This window comes from Symphalangus syndactylus, chromosome 2, assembly GCF_028878055.3.
Source record: "Symphalangus syndactylus isolate Jambi chromosome 2, NHGRI_mSymSyn1-v2.1_pri, whole genome shotgun sequence".
NCBI classification, from domain to species: Eukaryota; Metazoa; Chordata; class Mammalia; order Primates; family Hylobatidae; genus Symphalangus; species Symphalangus syndactylus.
The window spans coordinates 127,627,989-127,653,924 of NC_072424.2; the positions used below are offsets into that span (position 1 = coordinate 127,627,989).

General features: G+C 43.0%; 1 protein-coding gene across 2 annotated transcripts in view; it reads right to left on the reverse strand.

Moving 5' to 3' along the window:
• Window positions 1–4,458: 4,458 nt before the first annotated feature.
• The window catches only part of LRP11 (LDL receptor related protein 11), a 45,849-nt gene continuing 24,371 nt past the window's right edge, over window positions 4,459–25,936 (reverse strand). The window contains exons 4-7 of one of the 2 annotated variants that reach the window (XM_055267158.2): window positions 22,287–22,412; window positions 20,733–20,945; window positions 11,913–12,008; window positions 4,459–6,371 (exon numbers count right to left, since the gene is read on the reverse strand). In XM_055267158.2, the coding sequence (XP_055123133.1) occupies window positions 6,217–6,371; window positions 11,913–12,008; window positions 20,733–20,945; window positions 22,287–22,412 (590 nt within the window). In that variant the 3' untranslated portion in view covers window positions 4,459–6,216. The remainder of the gene's footprint in view (window positions 6,372–11,912; window positions 12,009–20,732; window positions 20,946–22,286; window positions 22,413–25,936) is intronic. The other variant, XM_055267165.2, reaches the window with a different exon arrangement.

A 25,936-nucleotide genomic window follows, 5' to 3' on the forward strand; every position in this document is an offset into this window, starting at 1 on the left:
TTCACTGTGCAGTGGTGCAATCTCGGCTCACTGCAACCTCCGCCTCCCAGGTTCAAGTGATTCTCCTGCCTCAGCCTCCCACGTCACCATGCCCAGCTAATTTTTTGTATTTTTAGTAGAGATGGGGTTTCACTGTGTTAGCCAAGATGGTCTCCATCTCCTGACCTTGGGATCTGCCTGTCTTGGCCTCCCAAAGTGTTGGGATTACAGGCGTGAGCCACCGTGCCTGGCCCACTGAACTTTTAAAATTGGTATATAATGCACCTCTATTAAAGCATCTTAAAAATTCAATTGATCTAAAATAGAATAACATCTTTGAGTAATAATGCTCAAGAATTTTTGAAGCTATTCTTGGTGTGTGATTGTTAGCCAGGAAACAAAGCTGCTTAGTTTTGTTTCATTAGCCAGGTGAGTATTTTTGGTTTTCAGCTAAATGTTAACAAATTTTCAATAGTTTGATATGTTACTAAAATATATGAGTATGGTAACTGAACACTAATATTGTGAATGAAATAAATGGATTATTTTTAGTTCTAAATGGGGTTCAGAGGCTAATACCTTATTTTAGGTAAGTGCTAAAATTCTTCTAGGTATAAATCATTGCCTACAACTTACTGTGTTCTTAAAGAACTGAACAGTAAAACAAATGGGTTCTGATTGGATTTCAGCTGGATCTCTGGATTCCTCTGACCATTTTCCAGAAAGATGAGTGTTGTCTTCTCACTGAACCTAGCACGTGGCTCAAATAGAGGGCTGGTGAAAGAATCCCACTTGAAGAAAACCAGCTGACCCAAGGGGCCAAGGAATGTTTGTGTATTGTAATATGATAAAAAGGAAATCAGGCGGGGTGCGGTGGCTCACACCTTTAATCCCAGCACTTTGGTAGGCCGATGTGGGTGGATCACCTGAGGTTAGGAGTTCAAGACCAGCCTGACCAACATGGTGAAATCCCGTCTCTACTAAAAATACAAAATTAGCCAGGTGTGGTGGTGGGTGCCTGTAATCCCAGCTACTTGGGAGGTTGAGACAGGAGAATCACTCGAACCCAGGAGGCAGAGGTTGCCAGAGCCGAGATCTCGCCACTGCTCTCCAGCCTGGGCGACAGAGCCAGATACTGTCTCAAAAAAAAAGTGGGGGGGAGAATCAAGTCCAATAATTTCCTTATCCTTAATCCTTCTAATATCATTGCTACAATAATGATTGTTGGTTCCCCACTTCCGGCTTCATCTTTCTGGCTTTTTTTTTTTTTTTTTTTTTTGAGACAGAGTCTGTCACTCTTTCTCCAAGCTGGAGTACAGTGGTGCAATCTCGGCTCACTGCAACCTCCACCTCCCAGGTTCAAGTGATTCTCCTGCCTCAGTCTCCCAAGTGTCTGGGACTACAGGCACGCGCCACCATGCTCAGCTAATTTTTGTATTTTTAGTAGAGACAGGGTTTCACCATGTTGGCCAGGATGGTCTCGATCTTTTGACCTCGTGATCCTCCCACCTCAGCCTCCCAAAGTGCTGGGATTACAGGCGTGAGCCACTGTGCCCAGCCCCAGCTTCATCTTTTTAACTGACTTTGTGTTGTTTCAACCAGGAATCTCTGTGAAATGGCCCTTTGCTTGGTGGGAGAGAAAATAGAGTAAAATCTGACTTTCAGTTCCCATATAGTGCTGTGCTGTGCTAGGGGGCCCTCAGAACCTCTGAGGCATGCTTCTGTCTGTCCCTCCTCTCACCCTCCTCAGTTTTTCTTCATCTTTCCACCTCCCTGGCAGAAAAAAAAAGTTAAAGCTGTGGTCTCATAGATTGCAGTTCATGGTTCTGATTTCTTTATTTTTCTATACACAAATCTCTAGATCATATATTTAGAGATTTATCGAGATCTCTAGTTTCATCTGTAGAACTGTTTTGTTTAAATGTAAGAACTCTTTTGATTCATTTGGATTTTGAGTACTTGGTCATATGAAATGACTATGAAAATGAAAGAGTACCTTTAAAAAAAAAAAAGCCCCTACGCTATTTTCCTGAGCTTTTTTTTTTTTTTTTTTTTTTGAGATGGAGTCTCACACTGTTGCCCGGGCTGGAGTGCAGTGGTGCTATCTTGGCTCGCTGCAACCTCTGCCTCCTGGGTTTAAGCGATTCTCCTACCTCAGCCTCCCGAGTAGCTGGGACTACGGGCACACACCAGCACGCCCAGCTAATTTTTGTAGTAGCGACGGGGTTTCACTATGTTGGCCAGGCTGGTGTCGAACTCCTGACCTCGTGGTCTGCCCACCTTGGCTTCCCAAAGTGTTAGGATTACAGGTGTGAGCCACTGCGTGTGGTCTTTTTTTTTTTTTTTTTTTGAGATGGAGTCTTGCTCTGTTGCCCATGCTGGAGTGCACAATCTCAGCTCACTGCAACCTCCACCTCCTGGGTTCAAGTGATTCTCCCACCTCAGCCTCCCAAATAGCTGGGCTTTACAGGCTTGCCACCATGCCCAGCTAATTTTGTATTTTTAGTAATTTTTGTATTTTTAGTCTCACCGTTTTGGCTAGGCTGGTCTCGAACTCCTGACCTCAGGTGATCCGCCCACCTCGCCTCTCGAAGTGTTGGGATTACAGGCATGAGCCACTGCACCTGGCCCAATTTCCCTAAGCTATTTTTGTAAAAGTTAACATTATTTTTGTATTAAAATATTTTGAGAAGTTTCCTAAATTTTGAAATAACTTCATAAAAGGATTTAAGCTGAATAATATTATAAATTGATCTCTTTCCAATTTCCAGGGTGATGACATAAGATTTTAAAAACTGATGTGATTTGAGAATTAAAATAAGTAGGAAGGAAGAGATACTTAGACCTAAATATGGGAAATATAGGAGAAGGCTCAGTTCTAACCAGTCAATTCCCAAAAACATTCAGCTTTGGGATGTCTAACCTTATTTTTGTCCTTGGTGGTTTTGTATTTAGCTGGAGAATCTGTGTTTATCCACTAAAGTAGCTATAACTTAAAATATTCATTTTATTTTTAGAATACTAGAATCCAGTAGGTCGGAAAATGGGGACAGGAACAGAAAAGTCTGCAACACAGATGCTTAAAAAAAGCCAATGAGACGAGAAATTTGTGAATGGCAAACTGCAAACTAAGCTTCTCCCTCTTTGTATTCAGCTTGGGCAGTTCTTTGTTAGAAATTCTCGTTCAATTTTAATCCGAAAAATTGTAGAAAACCTGAAGTCCAGAAAACAAAACATTAAAGTAATTCTGCTAGGAATAAAGTGGCATAATCCATTTTGAGAAAGCAAGCCAAAACATGAAATTGTTTTGAGATACTATAATAGAATTTAACAAGGAGCCCAAATTACGGAATCTCAGGCTCAGATGCTGCGTTAAGAGGCATCATCAACATGATGTTGAGGGAACATCTGAAGGTAAGGATGGTGGCTTGTGTTCTGGGGCACAGCACACCTGTTTGTTTACACAGGTGAAGTAATCAACAGAGTTGGCCTTGAACAGCAAAATGGAAAGGGAAATAGAAATATGCATCTCAGCCAGGCGTGGTGGCTCACGCCTGTAATCCCAGCATTTTGGGAGGCCGAGGTGGGTGGATCACCTGAGGTCAGGAGCTCGAGACCAGCCTGGCCAACATGGTGAAACCCCATCTCTACTAAAAAAATACAAAAATTAGCTGGGCGTGGTGGCGCACACCTGTAGTCCCAGCTAATCAGAGGCTTAGGCACGAGAATTGCTTGAACCTGGGAGGCGGAAGTTGCAGTGAGCTGAGAGAGCTGAGATCACACCACTGCACTACAGCCTGGGCAACAGAGTGACACTCGGTCCCAAAAAAAGAAAAAAAGCATCTCTATGTGTGGGTCAAAGGAAAGTCTAGTAAAGGGCAATGTGAACAGCCATCAGTAACTGAAGAGAGGTGTTGCTGAGTGGGACTGAGTTGTGGGGCCAGACCACAGGTTTCAAAGTCATTGGGAGCAAGATGAAAAAAATCCTGTTATTTTCCTATGGAAGAGAATGTATTGGGTACTCAGCTGATTTGAAACAGTAAAATGCTGTGGAAGGCTGGAGGAGTAGCTGCTGTCTACTAAGAATGAAAGGAAAAAGTAAGTTTTAAGTGTTCAGGAGGAGTTAGCCTTAGGAAAAGACATGTAAAACACAAGAACATGTTTAAGAGATAAATTGTGGACACCTTTCCCTTTAAAATTATGTTTCAATTGTCTTAGATGCAGAACTCCTTCAATCAGATAATCTACAGGTAAGATCACTTTTAAAAGTCACATTCAGTCTACCTGATAATATAAATATTTTGTAGACCTTGATTCTCCTTCCCTCGAGTATGCTTTATGTGGCCCCAGGCAAGTTACTTTCTCTAATATTCAATTTCCCCCGTTATAAAATAGGGTTGGTATGATTGAATCCAAATAATGCAGTAACAGCTCAGTCAATAATAGCAACTTATGATTATATTAAAAGGAAAAAAAGGCTTAATAATAAAATACAATTTATTAAAGGAATCATGTTTACATAGATACAGAACATCTTGGATATTTCAACACAATAGCAACACAAAATTAATTTCTTCATGTATAAAAGATGTGCTGAAAGCTGCATGCCTCATCAGTTTTTATTTTATTGGTTATGGCTATAGGTGACATCTTTCCATATAAAAACAAACTGCACAGCATCACATATAGAGTACAGACATCTTAAGTTCATTCACAAAATTAATTTTTCTACACTGCCCTTCAAAAATTTACATCTTTGCCCAATTCTAAACATTCAACAAAATTAGCTTCCCAAGAAACAAAAATGATACCCAATTTCTTTGCTTTTCTAGAAGTAACTTTCCATTTATTCATGTATTTTGATATGTTATATTCCCCACCCAAATTAAACCCCTTGTTAAAAGAACAACCTACTTTAGGTTCAGTCTAAAAATAAAGTGTACTAGATTCTGGAGTGTTTTTCAAATATTTTAAAATATTTGCCACTTATGGTAAAAAAAATATGTAAATAAGAATATCATGTGAGTGTAGATAGGCACCATACTATACATTCCTCTCAGAATAATTTCTAGAATGTGTATAATCCCAGCGTTAAGTGATGGTGGGAATGATTTGCCTTTAAAAGCCTACAAATTAAAAGGGGAAAGATGCTAAGCTAGATGCTGGTTTTCTATAAAGATGAATTTGTGAAAAACTGCTTTATGCTCTAGAAATATGTAAGCCTGGCATTAGCTGATGGCACATTCTAACATTTTATAGCATTAAAAAAAATCGACTCATTCCATTGGATGAAAGCCACAGTGACATTTTTACAAAAGCTGTACCCAGCAATCCACTCAACGTCCTCTCTTCAATTGTCATTTTTCTCTTTCATCAACAAAGGCTATATATATATAAATGAGTTGCTGTGCTCTCACCATGGAGCAGTGTTGACTTGATGTAACGAAGTATTAAACGTTCTCCTTGCTCTCTTTGCCCTCAACTAAGTTTCTGTTAGTTTTTGGCATGCCAGATTCTCTGCTTCCATCTTGATTTCCTATCTCACTGCATGACCATCTTAGAGCTGTTACTAATTCAAAGTCTGGGTTTTTTTTTTCTTCCAAAGGTCAGTCTAAGGAGGCAGCCACCTATATGACATGATGTCAGAGGGATTAGGAAGGACCCACACTCACCTTCCTTAAGGCTCACTGACTTGTACATAGGTTTATAATTTAGGTATACCCACCATAAGTAACATCTGATTGAAGGCATGAACTCGCTTGAGATCCACTCTCAGAAACAGGTTTAGAGGGGAAAAGAAAAAGAACATTGGGAGCTTCAAGGAGGAAGAAAAGGGCCACAGAACAAGGGGAAGCTGGGCCTATAGCAGTCCAGCATGGTAAGGGGCCAACAGTTGGCTTCTAAAAGGTAATGGGTTAACACAGTCATCCTAATACCACCTCCTGAGATGCTGAATTTTCTCTCAGCTAAGTACACATTTCTATTTTCAGGGACAGCTTACATAAATCAGAATTATATTTTTAGAAATCTTTAATCATGAATTCCTCTCTAAATTTCAAAATATTTTACGACTTTCTAAGGAACATTTTTTTACAATAAATAATAAAGAAAGATTTGGGATTTGCAGAATCTTCTGGCCCAATTAAAAACAAAAGAAGCTGTAAATATCCAGAACTTAATAGATGTATAAATTATAAACAAAACATGTCCCTGCCCCAAGCTATTGAAATTACATTACTATAGATACATCCCATTTATGAGGTAGTCCGATTCCTCAGATGTAATGGGACGAGCTTTTTTCAGTTTCTGTTTTACCAGTCGTAGTCGGCATGCAACCATGAGAAGCAGCAGAGCAGTGATAGCCAAACCCAGCGCCAGGGGTAGCACCGCACCTTTGAGAAGGTTAGACATGAAGAGGGCAAGCCAGTGATTAGTCACAGTGACAGCTACTGGTCACTATATGCTACGCGCTTTGCATGCACTATTTTATTTAATCCAAACAAATTGGTATCAGTATTACCACCATTTTGCAGATTAACTAAGGTGTACCGAGGTTAAGTAATTTGCTTATTTGCCTAGGAGGCTGTAAGTTGTAGGTCCAGGTCCCAAACCTAGACTTTTTTTTTTTTGAGATGGAGTCTTGCTGTGTTGCCTAGGCTGGAGTGTAATGGCTCAATCTCGGCTCACTGCAACCTCTACCTCCTGGGTTCAAGCGATTCTCCTGCCTCAGCCTTCCCAAGTAGCTGGGATTACAGGTGCCTGCCACTGTGCCCAGCTAATTTTTGCATTTTTAGTAGAGACAGGGTTTCAACATCTCGGCCAGGCTGGTCTCGAACTCCTGACCTCGTGATCCACCTGCCTTGGCCTCCCAAAGTGCTGGGATTACAGACGTGAGCCACCGTGCCCGGCCAACACAGACCTCTTTAAAACCAAATTCTCTACTAGCTTCCTACAAAATTTGTATGGCATCAATGGGTACACATACTACCATCTGATCACTCATATCCAACTGAAATAGGCATTCTGATCACGAAATTTTTTTGTTGTAGTCATAGACTATATTTATGGATTCATACATGATCATTCTTCAACTAAGTATGAACTAACTCCTGATTTCTTGTTCTGGTTAGGGCTTAAGAAATTTATTTCCTTTCTAAATCCAGGGAACCGACTCAGTCAGTAGAACTTTGTTGAAAACTAACTTCCAAATATGCTGGTGTGATTTTAGACATTAAAGGAAAACATTTCTTTAGTTTTTCCCGTGAGGCGGATCCTAGACACCAGACTAGAAGTAGCAAGGCTTGCAGGAGTCTGGAAGGACAGGGTGTGCCAATATCAGTCTTTTTTATCAAGCTTAGCAGGCTCTATTTTTAGTCTGATCTACTCTGTGGCCAGGCCAGGTCTGGAGATGATGTGGTGGAACCGTTTTTAGCTATAGGAATCTTGCCAACTGGTGGAACTAGAGGAGAAACATCTCCTTTGTGTAGGCTCATTCTATAACATTTGCTCTCATTTACTCATTCATTCTGCATTCATTAAAAGCCTTCTTCCATGTGCCAGACACTAAGCTAAGTGCTGATAATCCTTTTATTTGTAAATAAATACCACCCCCCTCAAGATAAGCTAATGCCAAGAATACCAGCTTTATAGCTTACATCACTGAATTCTCACAACCACCACATAAGTTGGTGCTATTATTATCCCCATTTTACAAATGAGGGAGCTATGGCATCAGCAATGAAGTGAGAGCCAGGCACAGTAGCTCAGGCCTGTGAAACCAGCACTTTGGAAGGCAGAGGTGGGAAAATTGCTTGATCCCAAGAGTTCGAGACCAGCCTGGGCAACATGGCGAGAACTTGTCTCTACAAAAAATTATTAGCCAGTTGTGTCATGCACCTGCAGTCCCAGCTACTTGGAAGGCTGAAGTAGGAGAATCACCCGAGCCCAGAAAGTTGAGGCTGTTATGAGCCATGATCAGGCTACTGCACTCCAGCCTGGGTGATAGCGTGAGAGCATATCTCAAAAAAAAGAGAAGTGAGGCTGGGCACAGTGGCCCATGTCCATAATCCCAATACTTCGGGAGGCTAAAGCAGAAGGATCACTTGAGTCTGGGAGGTAGAGGCTTCAGTGAGCTCTTAAACTGTACTCCAGCCTGGGTGGCAGAGTAAGATCCTGTCTTTAAAAAAAAAAAAAGAGACTGAAGTGACTTGTCTAAGATTGTTAAGTGGTAGAGTTAGCAAATAACCCCAGACGGGACAGCCCCAGAGCCTGTAGTTCTAACCACTATGGTACTCTACTTCTGCAAAATGTAAATGAGACTGTTTTTGAACGACTAATTCTGGGTAGACATTTAAATGGGAAAAAATGCAACAAGGTATTATACTTACTATGATAGAATTATATATGGAGCACAGATGTATTAATAAAATAGGTGGTCCATCTACCTGGTCTGTAGGATTTTTGCTTGAGTGATTTTGATGTATGATAGAGACTGTTGCGCGGTTGAAGGAGATAAGTTTATTTTTTGATATTTGTCAGATTGAGATGCCTATCAGCGATCAGGTGGAATTTTCTCTTAAGCTTTTGGATTATCTGGGCCTAAATATGTGGGAGCCTTCAGCATAAAGGTGGTAGCTGCAGTCGCGATAGTGGGTAGGACAGCCAGAGAGAAAGGAAGAAGAAAGGTGAGCCAGGAACAAGGTCCTGGGAAACACCAGCATTTAGAGGGCAGACAAAAGCAGAGGACCAAAAAAACAGAAGACGACCAGTCAGAGAAATAGGAGGACGACCGCTATAGTAGGGAGTGGGCTTTTGGAAGCTGAGGAAAGAGACGTCCAAGAAGAAAGTCCTCAGCTGAATCAAATGCTAAGGAAAGGTCAAGTGAGGTGAAGCCTGGAGAGCCCACTGGATTTAGCAATTGGTAATTCATTTATGGGAGGACAGAAGATGGAGGATGCTACTTTGTTTCTTTCCATATTAAGAAATTTGAACGTGATCACAGTCAGGGGAATGAGCCAGTAAAGAAACAGAGAAGAAAAACGTGGGAGAGCTAGGAGATGATGAGAAATGAAGCTGAGGAAATCAGGGGCTATATCCAGATCAGGGAGAGAGAGCTTGGAAAGAGGGGACACCTCTTCCTTTAGTAGTGGAGGAGAGGAAGAGGGGTGAATGCAACCAGATGAGTTTTTTCATTTGGGGGGCAGGTAGCTGAGGAAGTTCACTCCAGACAGTCTTGATTTACTGGGCTTAAAACTGGTCCCAGGTATAGTTGGCCGCCTCTTGAAGACAAGAGGACCTGGAGCTGATGACACACTCACGGCACTTCAACTCTGGTGTATTTTTAGAATCCCAGGTAAAACTCCTGAACAAGATTCTCAAGAACAGTTTGAAAGTGTCTGGTTGCCAGAGGAGGGGATGGGAAAGCTGCTTTAGAGACTGTCAGGTATCAAACAAAGTTCTGGAAGAGGCCAGCATTCCTCCAGAGAATTGTGAAAGATGCAAATCGGTGATAACCCTATGGACTGGAATTGGATTCTACAGCTGTCTCATTCCACACACGGCAGCTCTGGAGGTGTCAAGATGGCTGCCTGGTCTCTCCATGCCAGCAGTTTGGGGCCTCAGTAGCTACTACTGCCTCCTAGTCTCCACCTGATGAAAGAAGTTCTGACACGGCTAAGTGGCCCCAAGGTGTCATTCTCCCTCCACCTTCCTATAAGTTGCATATGTTACAAAGAAACAGGACAAAAAAAGAGACTTTGGTCAATACCCACAGAAAACCCCAGGAACCCCAAATCATTTCTCACGAATTGGACCGCAACACCCAGCCCCAGTCTGGGGGACTTGCTTAAAGATGAGCACCAGCATTTAGGCTAAAGGGTTAGGAAGCTGTGATTGAAGATGCCAATCCCAATGCCGGGGCTCAGGCTTAGCTATGGTAACAATGAAACAGACGAGATCTGGGAAAATGTTCTATTTGCTAAGTCAGATATGAGGCTGCTAAACTGTCTGATCTGATTCCTGTTTAATGCTTTTATGACAAGGAAAATGAAATCTCCCAAAAGTACTTGCCAGAATATTGAAAATTATTCTTGACCTTTAATATTTAGTTGGCTTAGTTTGGATAATTTGAGATTTACAACTTTCTAGCTCCTTCTAAAACACAAAATGGTATTCTCAGTAACCAGCTAGGGTGATGAATTATGTATTCTGTTCATATGAATGGGGGTGACATTTAAAATATGTAACAGGCTGGGCACAGTGTTTCACACCTGTAATCCCAGCATGGTGGGAGGCTGAGGGAGGCGGATCACTTGAGGTAAGAAGTTTTGAGACCAGCCTGGCCAACATGGCGAAACCCCATCTCTACTAAAAATACAAAAATTAGCCAGGCGTGGTGGCATGCACCTGTAATCCCAGCTACTAGGGAGGCTGAGGCAGGGGAATCATTTGAACCCAGGAAGCAGAGGCTGCAGTGAGCTGAGATCACGCCACTGTACTCCAGCCTGGACAACAGAGTGAGACTCGATGTCTCAAAAACAAAATAAAAAAAAATATGTAACAACCAGAATAGGCAACAGCCAACTAGAGCTGAGACTCTGGATACATATGTATGGGGAGGCAAGAGGCAGGCTGGTTTCCCTCTTCCCTTGATAGGGCACAGGGCCTCTTTTATTCAAATATCTTGGGACAGGCTAAGTCCAGAAGGCCAGCAGACCAAGGGGGTCACCCAGGTACTTGACATCTAGATTATTCTTAACTATCTATTGTTTAAACATTGTGTTTTAATATTGCCCAAATATTATAAATAGGGTAAAAAGAAAGTTTTCTCAATGTTTATAACTTAAGCTTATATTTTGTTCTTCTAAAGCTTCTTTTACTAGTTTGTAGGATTTAAGACTAAAGCCTGCCTTTCTAAAGGATGGTGTCCAAAGTCTTTTCTTTCTAGTTAAAATCAACCAAAATTAATGACATTATTGTATTCTTCTTCCACTTAGTAATATTCTACTTCCTACACCCTTCCCTCATTTCTATTGTCTTCTGTCTTTGTCACTGGGGCACTTGGAAAGAGAACTAGGTACTCTAAGACCTTTACTCTTCTTTCATCATAAATAACTCGGTAATAACTGCCATCATTTCTATATTTGGCTCATAATATGAGCCACACAGTGCATTAAATGCTTTAGATTAATTATCCCATATATTCTTCTTAGCAACCCTATGAGGCAGGTATTGTTACTATCCTCATCTTACGAATGAGGAAACTGAGATCCAGGGAAATAAGATAGCCTGCTCAAGGTCATACAGTTTAGTGCGTAAGTGAGAATTTTTTTTTTTTTTTTTTTTTTGAGACGGTCTCACTCTGTCACCCAGGCTGGAGTGCAGTGGCACAATCTTATCTCACTGCAGCCTCGACCTCCCAGGCTCAAGTTATCCTCCCACCTCAGCCTCCCTGGGACTACAGGTGAATGTCACCACACTTGGCTAATTTTTGTACTTTTTGTAGAGACGGGATTTTGCCATATTGCCCAGGCCGGTCTTGAACTCCTGAGCTCAAGCAATCCTCCTGCCTTGGCCTCCCAAAGTGCTGGGATTACAGGCGTGAGCCACTGTGCCCAGCTTTGAGTAAGGATTTGAGTTGTGGCATCTGACTCTAAAGCTTGTGTTCTCCCACCATGCCACAAGTATGACATTTTCCACAGGTGTCACACCTGGAAGGGTGTATAGAAAAGGCAGCTGAGGTCCAAAGATGGTAGGTTACTATCAGGAGCCCCAAGATGCAGTGCAATACAAGCTACGAGGAGACAGTTCTTTCGGTCCACTGACGAAGTGCTCCTGTCATGAGCTCTCATGGCCTCAGGGAATATCCTCAGCCAGAGGGCATGCAGTTCTGAGAAGACTACAGTCTGCAAAGGGTTTCCAAGGTGGACGTTTACCTGTTTCTGGGGCTGGGTGTTCCCCTCCTCCTCCACCGCCCTTTGACTCAAATATATAACTTTCCTCTTTTCTGTTCTTCCCTGAGGAACTACTATCTGCAGAAAAGAAAGAGAACATGTATTGAAGGTGTATGCATCAGAAACTTCAGGAAACAAATGTGCAAATACAGGCTTATTTTCTTTTAAGATGGACTTAGAGAAGAACTGTTTATTTCTCTACTAAACAAAGGCTTATATTTGATAGTTAAGCAGTAAATAACTAAGGCAACCCATCGAATAACGCAAAGTACACAGCTAATACGAAACTACCGACAGAGAGAGCGGAAGACACACCCTGCACCGGAACTACCACCACACCTCTTGGAGAAGGGAGATCTCAGGCAAGAAGAGTTACAGGGAGTCTCTGGATATCATGCCATGAAAAGCAGAAATCAGAAAGGTTTTTCTTTGAAGAATAAACAATGGGCATATATAAGGCATTTAGACATGCTCTTTCTCTTTCTCACCACAACTCTGGATGGCAGGTATAAATAGCTCAATTTTTTTCTGGTTAGGCTCAGGATCAGGTTCCTACCTAGGTTCACACAAGTAAGTGGGTCACAGGGCTGGGATGCAAACTGGTTTCTTGGTGGAGACCAATATTCTAATTTAATGATATATTACTTAACTATTGAGTTATAATACTGAGGGGGAAATTATTATTATTATTTATTTACTATTTTTTTTTTTTGAAACAGAGTCTCTCTCTGTTGCCCAGATTGGAGTGCAGTGGCACGATCTTGGCTCACTGCAATGTCCACCTCCTGGGTTCAAGCAATTCTCCTGCCTCAGCCTCCCGAGTAGCTGGGATTACAGGCATGTGCCACCACGCCTTGCTAATTTTTGTATTTTTAGTAGAGATGGGGTTTCACCATGTTGGCCAGGCTGGTCTTGAACTCCTGACCTCAAGCGATCCACTTGCCTCGGCCTCCTAAAGTGCTAGGATTACAGGCATGAGCCACCACACCTGGCCTATTTACTTTTATTTTGAGACAGGGTCTCCACTGCCCAGGCCAGAGTGCAGTGGCACGATCATGGCTCACTGCAGCCTTGACCTCCTAGGCTCAAGCGATTCTCCCGAGTAGCTGGGACCACAGATGCGTGCCACCATGCCTGGCTAATTTTTGTATTTTTAGTAGAGATGGGTTTTGCCATGTTCCGCAGTAGGCTCAAGTGATCTGCTCACCTCAGCCTCCCAAAGTGCTGAGATGACAGGCCTGAGCCACCATGCCCAGCCTCAGGTGGGATTTTTGAGTATTACAATGCTTAATGGCAATGAATTAGAGATAATCTACTGACAAATTTTATTGAGAAACAAAAAAATTTTTAAAGCTTCTTTACTCATATGGCATCAACATAAATGTTCCTAATTCCTGCAACTGAAATAAGACTATTTAAAGGTAGTATATAAAATTCTTTGGTAACTTGCATTTTGCAAATTTACTAAGTCACAAAGTTGGCCAGGTGCAGTGGCTCATGCCTATAATCCTGGCACTCTGGGGACAGTCTACTGTGTCTTGTTACTCTAGAAAGATCCATGTATGTTGGTCCTACGTACAGCCAATAATTGGGGCTTTCTCCACACACTCTGAGCTCAGACAGAAGGAGAGAGATGAGGAAAGCACAGTCATTGCTCATAGGCTGCAGGATCAGATTTCCCTGCAAAGAGAGTTCTGTTACTGTCCAATTCACTGCAGTAGCCAGGACAGTGGTCACCAAGGACCTCTCCAGCTACCTGGATTCTCTTATATGATACCTGATCCCATGTCGGGTAGTTCTATAAGATTTTATCATATAATGGCTGCACGCAGTGGCTCATGCCTGGCCAACATGGCAAAACCCCGTCTCTACTAAAAATACAAAAAAAATTAGCCGGGCGTGGTGGCGGGCACCTGTAGTCCCAGCTGCTGGGGAGGCTGAGGCAGGAGAATGGCGTGAACCCCAGAGGCGGAGCTTGCAGTGAGCTGAGATCGCGCCACTGCACTCCAGCCTGGGTGACAGAGCGAGACTCTGTCTGTTTTATCTCTCTCTCCAATAATACATTTGGAAGTGGGAAGATCACATGGTTGGAAACTCAAGTCCTACTTTTTAAAAATAATGAGCCAGGGCCTGGGCATGGTGGCTCACGCCTGTAATCCCAGCACTTTAGGAGGCCGAGGCGGATGGATCGCTTGAGGTCAGGAGTTCGAGACCAGCCTAGCCAACATGGTGAAACCCCATCGCTACTAAAAATACAAAAATTAGCTGGGCATGGTGGCACGTGCCCATAATCCCAGCTACTTGGGAGGCTGAGGCAGGTGAATCGCTTGAACTTGGGGGGTGGAGGTTGTAGTGAGCCCAGATAGCACCACTGCACTCCAGCCTGGGTGACAAAACGAGACTCCATCTCAATAAATAAATAAATAAATAAAATTAAATAAAAATAAAAATAATGAGCCAGGAATAAAAACAAAGGGCCAAAATTCACCAACTCCCAATTTTTTTCAGAGTATTGTCTTTCACCCAATAAAAAAACATAAGATAACTGCATTTACAATGTTCACCCTACTCTGTTTCTTCCCAATGAAGATGAGAGCTTGCTCATCTTAATTCTTAAAGGAACTCAGTACTGGAAACACTACTGCGCTATTTCTATTTTTTATCTGAATTAACTGCCTTATACACTTGGCGCTCTCTTACCCTGGTTTCTTAGTGAATACCACTGGACTTGAATGTTCTAGCAAAAATTCATATAGCACTAACATTTACTGAGAGACATAAATTATATTTACATATAATATCTCATGCAATCTTTGTAGCCATATTATGAGAGATTATTATCCTCTTTTTTTTTTTTTTTGAGACGGAATTTTGCTCTTGTTGCCCAGGCTGGAGTGCAATGGTGTGATCTCGGCTCACTGCAACCTCCGCCCCCTGGGTTCAAGCGATTCTCCTGCCTCAGCCTCCCGAGAAGCTGGGATTACAGGCATGTACCACCACGCCTGGCTAATTTTTTTATTATTAGTAGAGACGGGGTTTCTCCATGTTGGCCAGGCTGGTCTCGAACTCCCTACCTCAGGTGATCCACCCGCCTCGGCCTCCCAAAATGCTGGAATTACAGGGATGAGCCACCACGCCCCACTGAGATTATTATCCTCTTACAGGTAAGGAAATTAAGTTTAGAGAAGTTGATTACCTAGTAGCTAGTAATTGGTGGTGCTGGAATTAGAACCCAGGACTGATCCAAAGCAGGAGTTTTCCATTGAACCATACTGCTCTCAAGGTCACAGCTAGCAAATACGAGTATTTTACTCCAAGAACCAAGTTGATACTATATTTATCTACTCATACCCAGGCAAAATCACACACTTTTAAATGATTTTTAGGAAGGTTTTGGACAAAGCTTTATTAAGGATGCAGTAGAGAAATTGGCTAACTGTACTTGCAAAAGGGACCTAACCTCACAGGTGGGTTCATTTAAAAAACTATGCAAATTCTTTCTGAATCTTCAGTTGTCAAAATTAAAGAGCACTTTTTTTCTTTAAAAACTTTTTTTTAAACAGCATTTTCTTAAATGCCCTTATTCCCTGGGGAGAGGAAGATGGTGATGTAGGGAGGGATCAGGTATCAGGCAGCGGGCAGTGTGCATGGGAGACTTCAGAAGGCGCAGTTGCCCCGGACTCTAGGATTACCCAGGAACCTTGCTCTGCCTTCTGGGTAATTGAAATGTGAATTTCTGCTGTTTACATTCCATGAAGGAATTCACTATGATTTCCCAGTCTGCCTGATTCATTTTTCCTAGATTTCAGCATAAGGAACGCCATAGAGAAATGCTTCACTTTCACACATCCAATCACAGGCTCTAGCCAGTGTGGCGAATCAGAACAAAACAAAACAATGACATCACTTGCTTCTGGAAATAGTTACTTTTGGTAATGATCCTTCTGGAAGAGTTAAATGTCTTAGGAAACTATTTTTCCTGTCTTCTGAATGTATTATGTTTACTATGCATGGCGACACATTCACAGAGGGAATTGGCAGCTGGATGGAAGCTGTTTCCATTTCATTTCCAGCTGCCATAGAGCATGCAGGCATGATCCGGAAGAAATACTTTAATATGCCCATGAATTCTCAAGTTTCAAAAAATCGGATTCCACGTGAATGTGGATATAGCACCACTTTTCTAGCCCTTTGTAGGGCTGGAAACCAGATTTCTTTCCTCGGGGTAGCTTGGATACAAGAGGATGGAATTGTTAATGAATGACTTGGACCACACAGAGAACAGGCCCTATGGCTATGACCATGGCCAACAACCCAGCCATTGTGCCTTTACATGCTGAGCAAACACAGGCCACACTGGAGCTCTGTGCTCCTCCTGACCAGTGGCTCAGAGTGTACTGAGCATGCATTCGCTGGTGTAACTGAATGTCCGCACATACCTTCATTTTATCCTCAGTAACCTGTGTGGAATAAATCCCCAAAAGTGGGATAATTGGGTCAAGGTACACATAGTTTTGTTTTAGAGATGAGGTCTTACTCTGTCACCCAGGCTGGAGTGCAGTGGTGTGATTACAGCTCACTGCAGCCTCGATCTCCCAGGCTCAAGCGATTCTCCCACCTCAGTCTTTCAAGTAGCTGGGATTACAGGTGAACATGACCAGCTGATTTCTGTAGTTTTTGTAGAGATGGGGTTTTGCCATGTTGCTAGGGCTGGTCTAGAACTCCTGGCCTTACGCAATCCACCTGCCTTGGCCTTCCAAAGTGCTGGCATTGCAGGTGTGAGCTGCTGCACCCGATCATATGCATAGTTTTAAGCCTTCAGAAACTGGCCTCTGGAAGGACGTACTAATTGCATTGCTACCAGCAGAGGGTGAGACTTGTTTCTCTCTACTCTTAGAAACATTAATTACTATAATTCTTCATCATTGTCAGTGTGATAGGTGAAAAACTACATCTCACTACTTTGCATGCTACACTGTTAGTATTAATCTTAGTATCTTGTTAACAAGTCTTCCATGAGCTAAGTCTTTTTTTTTTTTTTTTTTTGAGACAGAGTCTCACTCTGTCACCTGGGCTGGAGTGCAGTAGCGCGATCTTGGCTCACTGCAACCTCCGCCTCCCGGGTTCAAGCGATTCTCCTGCCTCAGCCTCCTGAGTAGCTGGGATTACAGGTGCCTGACACTACGCCCAGCTAATTTTTTGTATTTTTAGTAGAGATGGGGTTTCACCATGTTGGCCAGGCTGGTCTCGAACTCCTGACCTCGTGATTTGCCTGCCTCAGCCTCCCAAAGTGCTGGGATTACAAGCATGAGCCACCGCACCCAGCCAAGCTAAGTCTTATTTGTCCTCACCACATGTCTGTGTAGGAAGGAGGCAGCAGTGAATTTAACTCATTCATATTTATTGTACTAGCTGATGGTCTTCTTAAAACCCAGGCATGTGTCATGAACAACAATGCACTTTTTTTTTTTTTGAGACAGAGTCTCGCTCTGTTGCTCAGGCTGGAGTGCAGTGGCACAATCTCAGCTCACTGCAAGCTCCGCCTCCTGGGTTCACACCATTCTCCTGCCTCAGCCTCCCGAGTAGCTGGGACTACAGGTGCCTGCCACCACGCCCGGCTAATTTTTTGTATTTTTATTTTTATTATTTTATTTTATTTTTGAGACGGAGTCTTGCTCTGTCGCCCAGGCTGGAGTGCAGTGGTGCGATCTTGGCTCACTGCAAGCTCCGCCTCCCAGGTTCACGCCATTCTCCTGCCTCAGCCTCCCGAGTAGCTGGGACCACAGGTACCCACCACCACGCCCAGCTAATTTTTTGTAGTTTTAGTAGAGACAGGGTTTCACCACGTTAGCCAGGATGGTCTCGATCTCCTGACTTTGTGATCTGCCCGCCTCGGCCTCCCAAAGTGCTGGGATTACAGGCATGAGGCACTGCGCCCGGCCAATAACGCACTTTTAAATCTACTTATGGGTCTTTAACTTACTTACATGAAATCAGAGGCTGGGGACTCTAGTCTGGTGGTCTTAGGGACAGCAGAGGGGGAGGGCAGGGACAGCTGCTGTCTGAACAGAAACTACAGGATGTGAGGGCTCTTTCTAACATTTTCAAAGTTTTGTTCTTTTCTTCCCACTTTCTTCACCCCAGGACTTTCAAAAAGTGTGTTTTTTATGAATAGTTAATAATACATGAAAATGCTCATGAGTAAGAAAAAAGTTTTATAAAAGCATTATCCTGCTTTTGTTAAAAATGAATAAATACGTATATGTGTATGAATAAAAGTAACCAGAAGAAAACGCAACAAAATTTTAATGGTGAGTTTTGCTAGATGCTTTTAACTTTCTTTGTATTTGTCTAGATTTTCGACAGTAAATCCATATTATTTTAATAATTAGAAAAAGCCCTAATATGTTATAATAACTGGACATCTAATCTCTCTGCATCTGTGAAAGGCCGTTCTTAACATCTTCATAACCAAATCCAAAGGCTGATTATCAAAAAGCAAAAGGAGAGATCATAAATAGATTGGAAATTGGGTGCTGACTCCCATCAGCCACAGGTGGCAGCCTGGAGCATTCTTTTCTTTTTTTTTCCTCCTACTTTTAAGTTCTGGGGTACATGTGTAGGATGTGCAGGTTTGTTACACAGGTAAACATGTGTCATGGTGGTTTGCTGCCCAGATCATCCCATCCCTAGGTATTAAGCCCAGCATCCATTAGCTATTCTTCCTGATGCTCCCCCTCCCCCTACCTCCCACCCTCTGACAGGCCCCAGTGTGTGTTGTTTCCCTCCATATGTTCATGTGTTCTCATCATTCGGCTTCCACTTCTAACGTGAGGACATGCAGTATTTGGTTTTCTGTTCCCACGTTAGTTTGCTGAGAATAATGGCTTCTAGCCTGGAGCATTATTTTCAAAAGGATTCTGAGCTAAGTCCACATTCCCCATGGGAGTGTTGGGCTCAATGAGTAACACCTAGCCTGGGTAAGGGCTGATGGGGTCAAGTACGAATGTCAGCCTATTTATCATTCCTCAGTGCTGGACAGCACCTTGGAGGACATCTGGTTGAAGTCCCTTATTAACAGATGAGGCAACTGAGGTCCAGAGATATGAAGTGACTTATTCAAGGTTCTAAAGGTAGAGCCAAGACCTGGGCTTTGGTCTCGACTCTACTTTCAGCTAATTTGTTCATGCTCACGTGGTTCTCTCCACCACAGTAATGTGGTAGGAATTCATCCATCCTGGCCTCTGATAACACAGATCTCTCCATAAACTCTTCACCCCTTTGGCAGTCCTGCCAAAGACGCCTGGTCTCCCCGACCCTGTTTCTTAGATTGTGATGCTCTTCTCCACACAAACTATCTTAAGCAGAGAAAATCCACTAAAACCACATCCAAAGGCTTGCATGTAGTGACCGATTTTACCAGTAGGTGGCAGTACCAACAAGCAATGGACCAAAAAGCAGACACTTGGCAGTGTACTTAACCAAAACTCAGAAAGAAAAGTCCCTGATAGAATGCAATGTTTTGCAGATATATTTTTATGGAGGCACTTAAAATCTACAAGGCACATAAACAAAAGAGTGGAAGGAAATATAACAAATATTAAAAGCAGTTTTCAAAAGAGGTGGTATTTTAAGTTCACTTTCCTTCTTAAATTATTTTGCATCTTCCGTATCTTGTACAATGAACAAAAATTTTTCTTAATAAACTTACTAAAATCATGTCAGGTTATTTCAATACAACTTATGCAGAGTCTGAAAAGACATTACGAAAGCTTTTGGAAATGTGATAATCTTCATTTCTGTCTGTCACATAATCATGCAAATAGTAAGTGTGTAAAAAATGATGGAATCCTGTAATACTTATTGGTTGATTGATTGAGATAAGGTCTCACTATGTTGCCCAGGCTGGTCTCAAACTCTTGGCCTCAAGCAATTCTTCTGCCTCAACCTCCAGAGTAGCTGGCATTATAGGTGAGTCACTGCATCTGGCTAAATTCTGTAATGCTTTAGTCATGTGAATGTATTTTAGGCCAGGTGCAGTGACTCACACCTATAATCCTAGCACTTTGGGAGGCCAGCCAAGGTGGGCAGATCACTTGAGCCCAGGAGTTCAAGACCAGCCTGGGCAACATGGCAAAAGCTTGTCTCTATAAATAACACAAAAATGAGCCAGGCATGGTGGTCCCAGCTACTACGCCTATAGTCCCAGTTACTCAGGAGGCTGAGGTGGGAGGATCATGTTTGGGAGGTTGAGGCTGCAGTGAGCTGTGATCGCGTCACTGTACTCCAGCCTGGGAAACAGAGTGAGACCCTGTCTCAAAAAAAATAAAAAGAAATCTTATTAGCCTTATTTTTTTTAGTGATAGATTTAGTTAAATTGGAGGTATAACGTTGAATTACTAGCACGTGCATCTCTTTCAAGACGACTTTTTAAAATGTTCACTTGCTTGGGTGAAGAGGATTTACACAAATACATAATGGTTATGCTGTTTCATCTCAAAACAACCTAAAATTTAACACTTTGGGTATTGGCTTCTGTAAGCTAAGTGTTAATGTATTTACAAATACATGTATTGGTATCTCTGGAGTAGGTATATATGTATGAGTGTATTTAGTTAAGTGTCCCTTACTATAAATTAGTGCAAATGTCAAGATTTTTTCCCCCCTTTCTGGCCACATTCTTAATTTTAACTCTTATTTCAAGATACTTCCTTAATACTCTTCAAACACAAACTTAATTGTGAGCCAAGTTTGCCTACAGAAAACAAGGTTCTTCGCTGAGAACCCGCTGTGAATCCTTACCTGGCATCACAGGAATGATTTGACTCTCTGGTCCCCAAAAGGTGGAATGATTCCTCTTCTCTGTGTTTGATAATGCAGGTGGCTTGTTTGGGGCAGTGGCTTTCTGAGACTTTTCCACCAAGGAGTCACCCCCTGCATCTTCACTCGGCCCTGTGGTTCTTGGCAGGGCAGGACTAGCTGCTGTGTGGGTTACCATCTTGCGGTCCAGGCCCACTGAAGTGTGGAAGAGCTACTGTTAGTTGCTGGATTTCTTTTCTGAGCTTTAATACTAAAAACACTACATCTGCAGCTGATTTAAAATCAAGGATATTTGGATATAACAGCCCACTCATCTAAGACATGTCAGAGGACCATAAAAATCTATTCTCACGTTTTCAAATGGGTAATCTTTCTTCTTCCAATAGTCAGCTTTCCAAATGTTACACATAAAGAAATGGACAGGGCCCAGCATGGTGGCTCATGCCTGTAATCCTAGCACTTTGGGAGGCAGAGGTAGGCGATCACTTGAGCCCATGAGTTCGTGACCAGCCTGGGCAACAAGGCAAAACCCCATCTCTACAAAAAACTAACAAAAATTAGCTGGGCATGGTGGTACATGCCTGCAGTCCCAGCTACTGGGGAGGCTGAGGTGGGAGAAACACCTAAGCCTGGGGAAGTCGAGGCTGCAGTGAGCCATGATTGTGCCACTGCACTCCAGCCTGGGTGACAGAGTGAGAACTGGTCTCATAAAAAAAAAGAAAAGAAAAAAAAAAAAGAAATGGACAAAGACTAAACGTAAACTTAAGGTTTTGAGACTCTTCGCGTCCTTCCTCAAATCCATACTTCATTACATTTTCTTCAGTTTTTCTTCTTTCTTACAGGGTATTTCTATGTGTATGACATTATAAGACTGATTTACAGCTCTGACTTAGCCACACCCTGGTGTATTGTAAATTTTCTTTAAAAAATTATCAATGCTGGGCGCAGTGGCTCACACCTGTAATCCCAGCACTTTGGGAGGCCGAGGCGGGCAGATCACAAGGTCAGGAGATCGAGACCATCCTGGCTAACACGGTGAAACCCCGTCTCTACTAAAAATACAAAAAAATAGCCGGGCGAGGTGGCGGGCGCCTGTAGCCCCAGCTACTCGGGAAGCTGAGGCAGGAGAATGGCGTGAACCCCGGGGGGCGGAGCCTGCAGTGAGCCGAGATCGCGCCACTGCACTCCAGCCTGGGTGAAAGAGCAAGGCTCCTTCTCAAAAAAAAAAAAAAAAAAAAAAAATCAAAACAAAGCATCAAATCACTTCACTTTTTAAGCACATGACCTGCAGCATTTTTAGGATAGAAAGAACCTGGAAAATTGAAAAAAACTGAAAACATAAGCAATACTGAAAATTTGACATTTGCAACTTAGACTAGAGATATATTCTCATTTAAGGCATAGCTTTTACATGTAAAGTTGTAACTAAAATCAAGCAGGGGAAGGACACTGCATTTGCATTTTATTCTCAGAACACAGACCTCTCAACTCCATCCCTTCCAGCCACTGCCTAGCAATGTGACACAGCCAACTCACGATTCTGGCAGAAGTCTTCATCAGACCCGTCAGGACACTGCTGCACTCCATCGCAGGTGAGCGTGATGTCAATGCAGCAGCCATCGTCACAGAAGAAGTGGTAGCGCGAACAAGTGTGCAAACATCCTGTTTGTAAACAAATCTCAAGTCACACGAGTGCAGGAGAAGTTCAGACTCTCAAGATGGGGATGACAAAGGGGAGTCCATGGGGATGATAAAATGCACTTGGGGGAAGAGATGCAAATAATGAGGCAAACCTAACAATTCGAGCAACAGGTTCTGGAGAGGCTGGAGGGCACTTTTTGAGCCTCCCGACTTAATTCTTCAGACTCCTCAAGGGCTCCTGGTCTGAGGGCTGTTCTCCATGCTTGCCTTGCCAGGAGGTGGCACAGAGAAGCAACAGCCCAGGTCTCTCTCCACCGTTGCTTCCCCGCCTCAGCTGTCTCCCTCTGCATTCGTTCATTCATAGAAGCCATTGTTGGAACCTCTTCTTCTGGCCATCAATTGCTCTGCAGGAGGCCACCTAATACCATCCCACCCCCTGGATGGCAGTTGGCTATGTTTTAACAGAGGTACCATTTTATTTATTTACTTACTTAAGACAAGGTCTCACTCTGTCGCCCAGGCTGAAGTGCAGTGGCACAATCTTGGCTCACTGCAACCTCCACCTCCTGGGTCCAAGAGATTCTCCTGCCTCAGCCTCTGGAGTAGCTGGGACTACAGACATGCACCACCACACCCAGTTAATTTTTGTATTTTTTGGTAGAGACGGGGTTTCACCTTGTTGGCCAGGCTGGTCTCGAACTCCTGACCTCAACTGATCTACCTGCCTTGGCCTCCCAAAGTGCTGGGATTACAGGTGTTAGCCACCGTGCCTGGCCCAGAGGTACTATTTTCCATATGCTATGTCTACATTCTTGTTTCCTAAGTAATACTTTTCACTGAGATTAACTTTTTACTATTGAATCCTATTTGTTGATTATCATAACATCCCTGGTACTGCAGAGAATAAACAAAATCTTTAGTTATGGGCTGGCATGAATTTAGTTTCATGAAATAATGACACTGGCCGGGCGCAGTGGCTCACACCTGTAATCCCAGCACTTTGGGAAGCTAAGGCAGGTGGATCACGAGGTCAGGAGATCGAGACCACCCTGGCTAACACGGTGAAACCCCGTCTCTACTAAAAATACAAAAAATTAGCCGGGCTTGGTGGCATGCGCCTGTAGTCCCAGCTACTCGGGAGGCTGAGACAGGAGAATCACTTGAGTCCGGGAGGCGGAGGTTGCAGTGAGCCGAGATCGTGACACTGCACTCCAGCCTGGGCAACAGAGGGAGACTCTGTCTCAAAAAAAAAAAAAAGAAAAAAAAAGAAATAATGACATTTCTCCCTTCTGGAGTTCTTAGGAGCTTTTAATTTGCAGTGCAATTCATAGGAGCTACAAATATTTTCCTGAAATGCATTTTCCCTCTCCCTTGATTAAGCCAACTTTATTAGACTTAGCTAGATGAGAACCGGGTGACTATCTGGTACTGGCAACATGGACTAAGGCATAAGGCTAGAAGCAGGTCATAGGAGCTCCACAGTTTTACAGGGACACAGTGGACTAGACAATTCTCTTAGGAACATGGGGAAGTCGCAGATTATATGATATTCCTTCAAAACCAAATGGCTGAGCACAGTTCACAAACCCAAGTGAAATCTTGGACACACACTTGGGTTTTTTTTGTTGTTTTGTTGTCTTTTTGTTTTGTTTTGTTTTTTGTAGATACAGGGTGTCACTATGTTGCCAAGGCTGGTCTTGAACTACTGGACTCAAGCAATCCTCCTGCCTCGGCCTCCTAAAGTGCTGAGATTACAGGTGTAAGCCACCGTGCCTGGCCTTGGTCACATCTTTTATTGGAACGTGGTTAAATCAAGAGGTTGGAAAAGGAGTCTATCTCGGTGTGAGGCAATTTGAAGATATATTGATCCAGGAGGAAGAGAGGTTAAAGAAAATAAATGCTGACAGAAGCTCCTGCGGAAGAAGAGGAAGCAAAGAGCTTGCAGTTATGACTGAGAACATGGGCCTGAAGGAGAGTCAGCTCCAGCCACTGGGAAGAAGCAGGGAGCAGAGGTGGGGGACACGCTGGATATCAAGCAGGATACAGTTCCTCATCAGGTTTCTTAAATTCATGGCATGAAAATCCCAAATATCTCAAGGTTTTATTTATTCCTTGGTGGTTTTGGAGATGGATCCATATTTGTAAATTTTCTTATCTATTTTTGGATTAGCAGCCTCCAAACTTTTTTGATCATGTATTCTGATCAATAATATATTGTTGAACAGGCATCTCCAGTTTATTTATTTATCTATTTATTTGAGACGGAGTCTTGCTGTGTCGCCCAGGCTGGAGTGCGGTGGGTGGCACAATGTCAGCTCACTGCAGCCTCCACCTCCCAGGGTCAAGCGATTCTCATGTCTCAGCCTCCTGAGTAGCTGGGATTACAGGTGTGTCCCACCACATCCGGCTAGTCCAGTTTATTTATAAATAATACATGCATATTACTGTACTAACATGGGATGTATCTTATAAAATATATTGAAATTTTAAGGAAAAAAATTAAAAATCAACAAAAATATAAACTCTGCTATCTTCTTCCTCACCCTAAAAATGTCTTGAACAACTCAGGGGCATCCTGTTTGGAGACTGCTGAGCTAGATCATGTTGGAAGAGCTTGCTGGCTTGATGTTTGAATAGATCATTTTTCTAAACATGAAAAATGTTCAAAATGTCAACTTATTAAAAACTGAACCAAGTTATGATCATATAAGCAGGATACCTGCTCATCTGTCTACCTCAGCTGGTGCCACCCTTGGTTACCACAACATCTGGGTCATTCACTGCAAGACCAATACATACAATGGAGGGGTGGGAAACACTTGTCTCTTCTACCTCTATTTTCCAATGTCTCTCTGTGGTGTTTTATTAACTTTAGTTCATAGCATGTTATTCCAATATAACCAGTAAGTGATTCTGGACAGCAGTTAGTACCACACCAATTCCTTTTTCCATATAAAGTCACCCACACAAGACCTATACTCAAGCGGCCATTGAGTAATCAAAAATGATTCACACATCACTCTCTGCTACTTCAAATACAGTTTATTACCATCTTGGAGAAGGGCCAGAAATTTACAGCTGGCAATTTACCGCTGGAGCCCGGAAAGCTGCCTGAGTAAATAAACCAGGGCAAACAAGTGGCCAGTGAGGTGCTGGCCATCTGCTCCTATCAGTGCAGGCCCTTCCTCCCTCCCAAGCACCTCAGTTGTACAAGAGCAATCCTTTTCTGATTTCTGTGGGGATGACAGGGTATCTGTGTCTTCTTCCCAAGAGCCCTTTCCTCCCAGAGTCAGCACTTGACTCAGACCCTGTCCAGGTGAGTCCTGGTACCCAGGGGGAAAGCCCTCTAGAGGGCGCCCAGTTCTACAGAAGTGAGCCATCCCTGCTGGAGCCAATGTCGTGTCTCTACTGGTCCTGGTGGCCAAGGGACCGACGATGTTTTGAGTAGCTGCCCAGCAAAGGGACTCAACAATGTTCTGAGTAGCTGGCTGGCTCTCCTGTCCAGCTGCAATGAATCAGCAGGGCTGATGGAATCTGAACTGGGC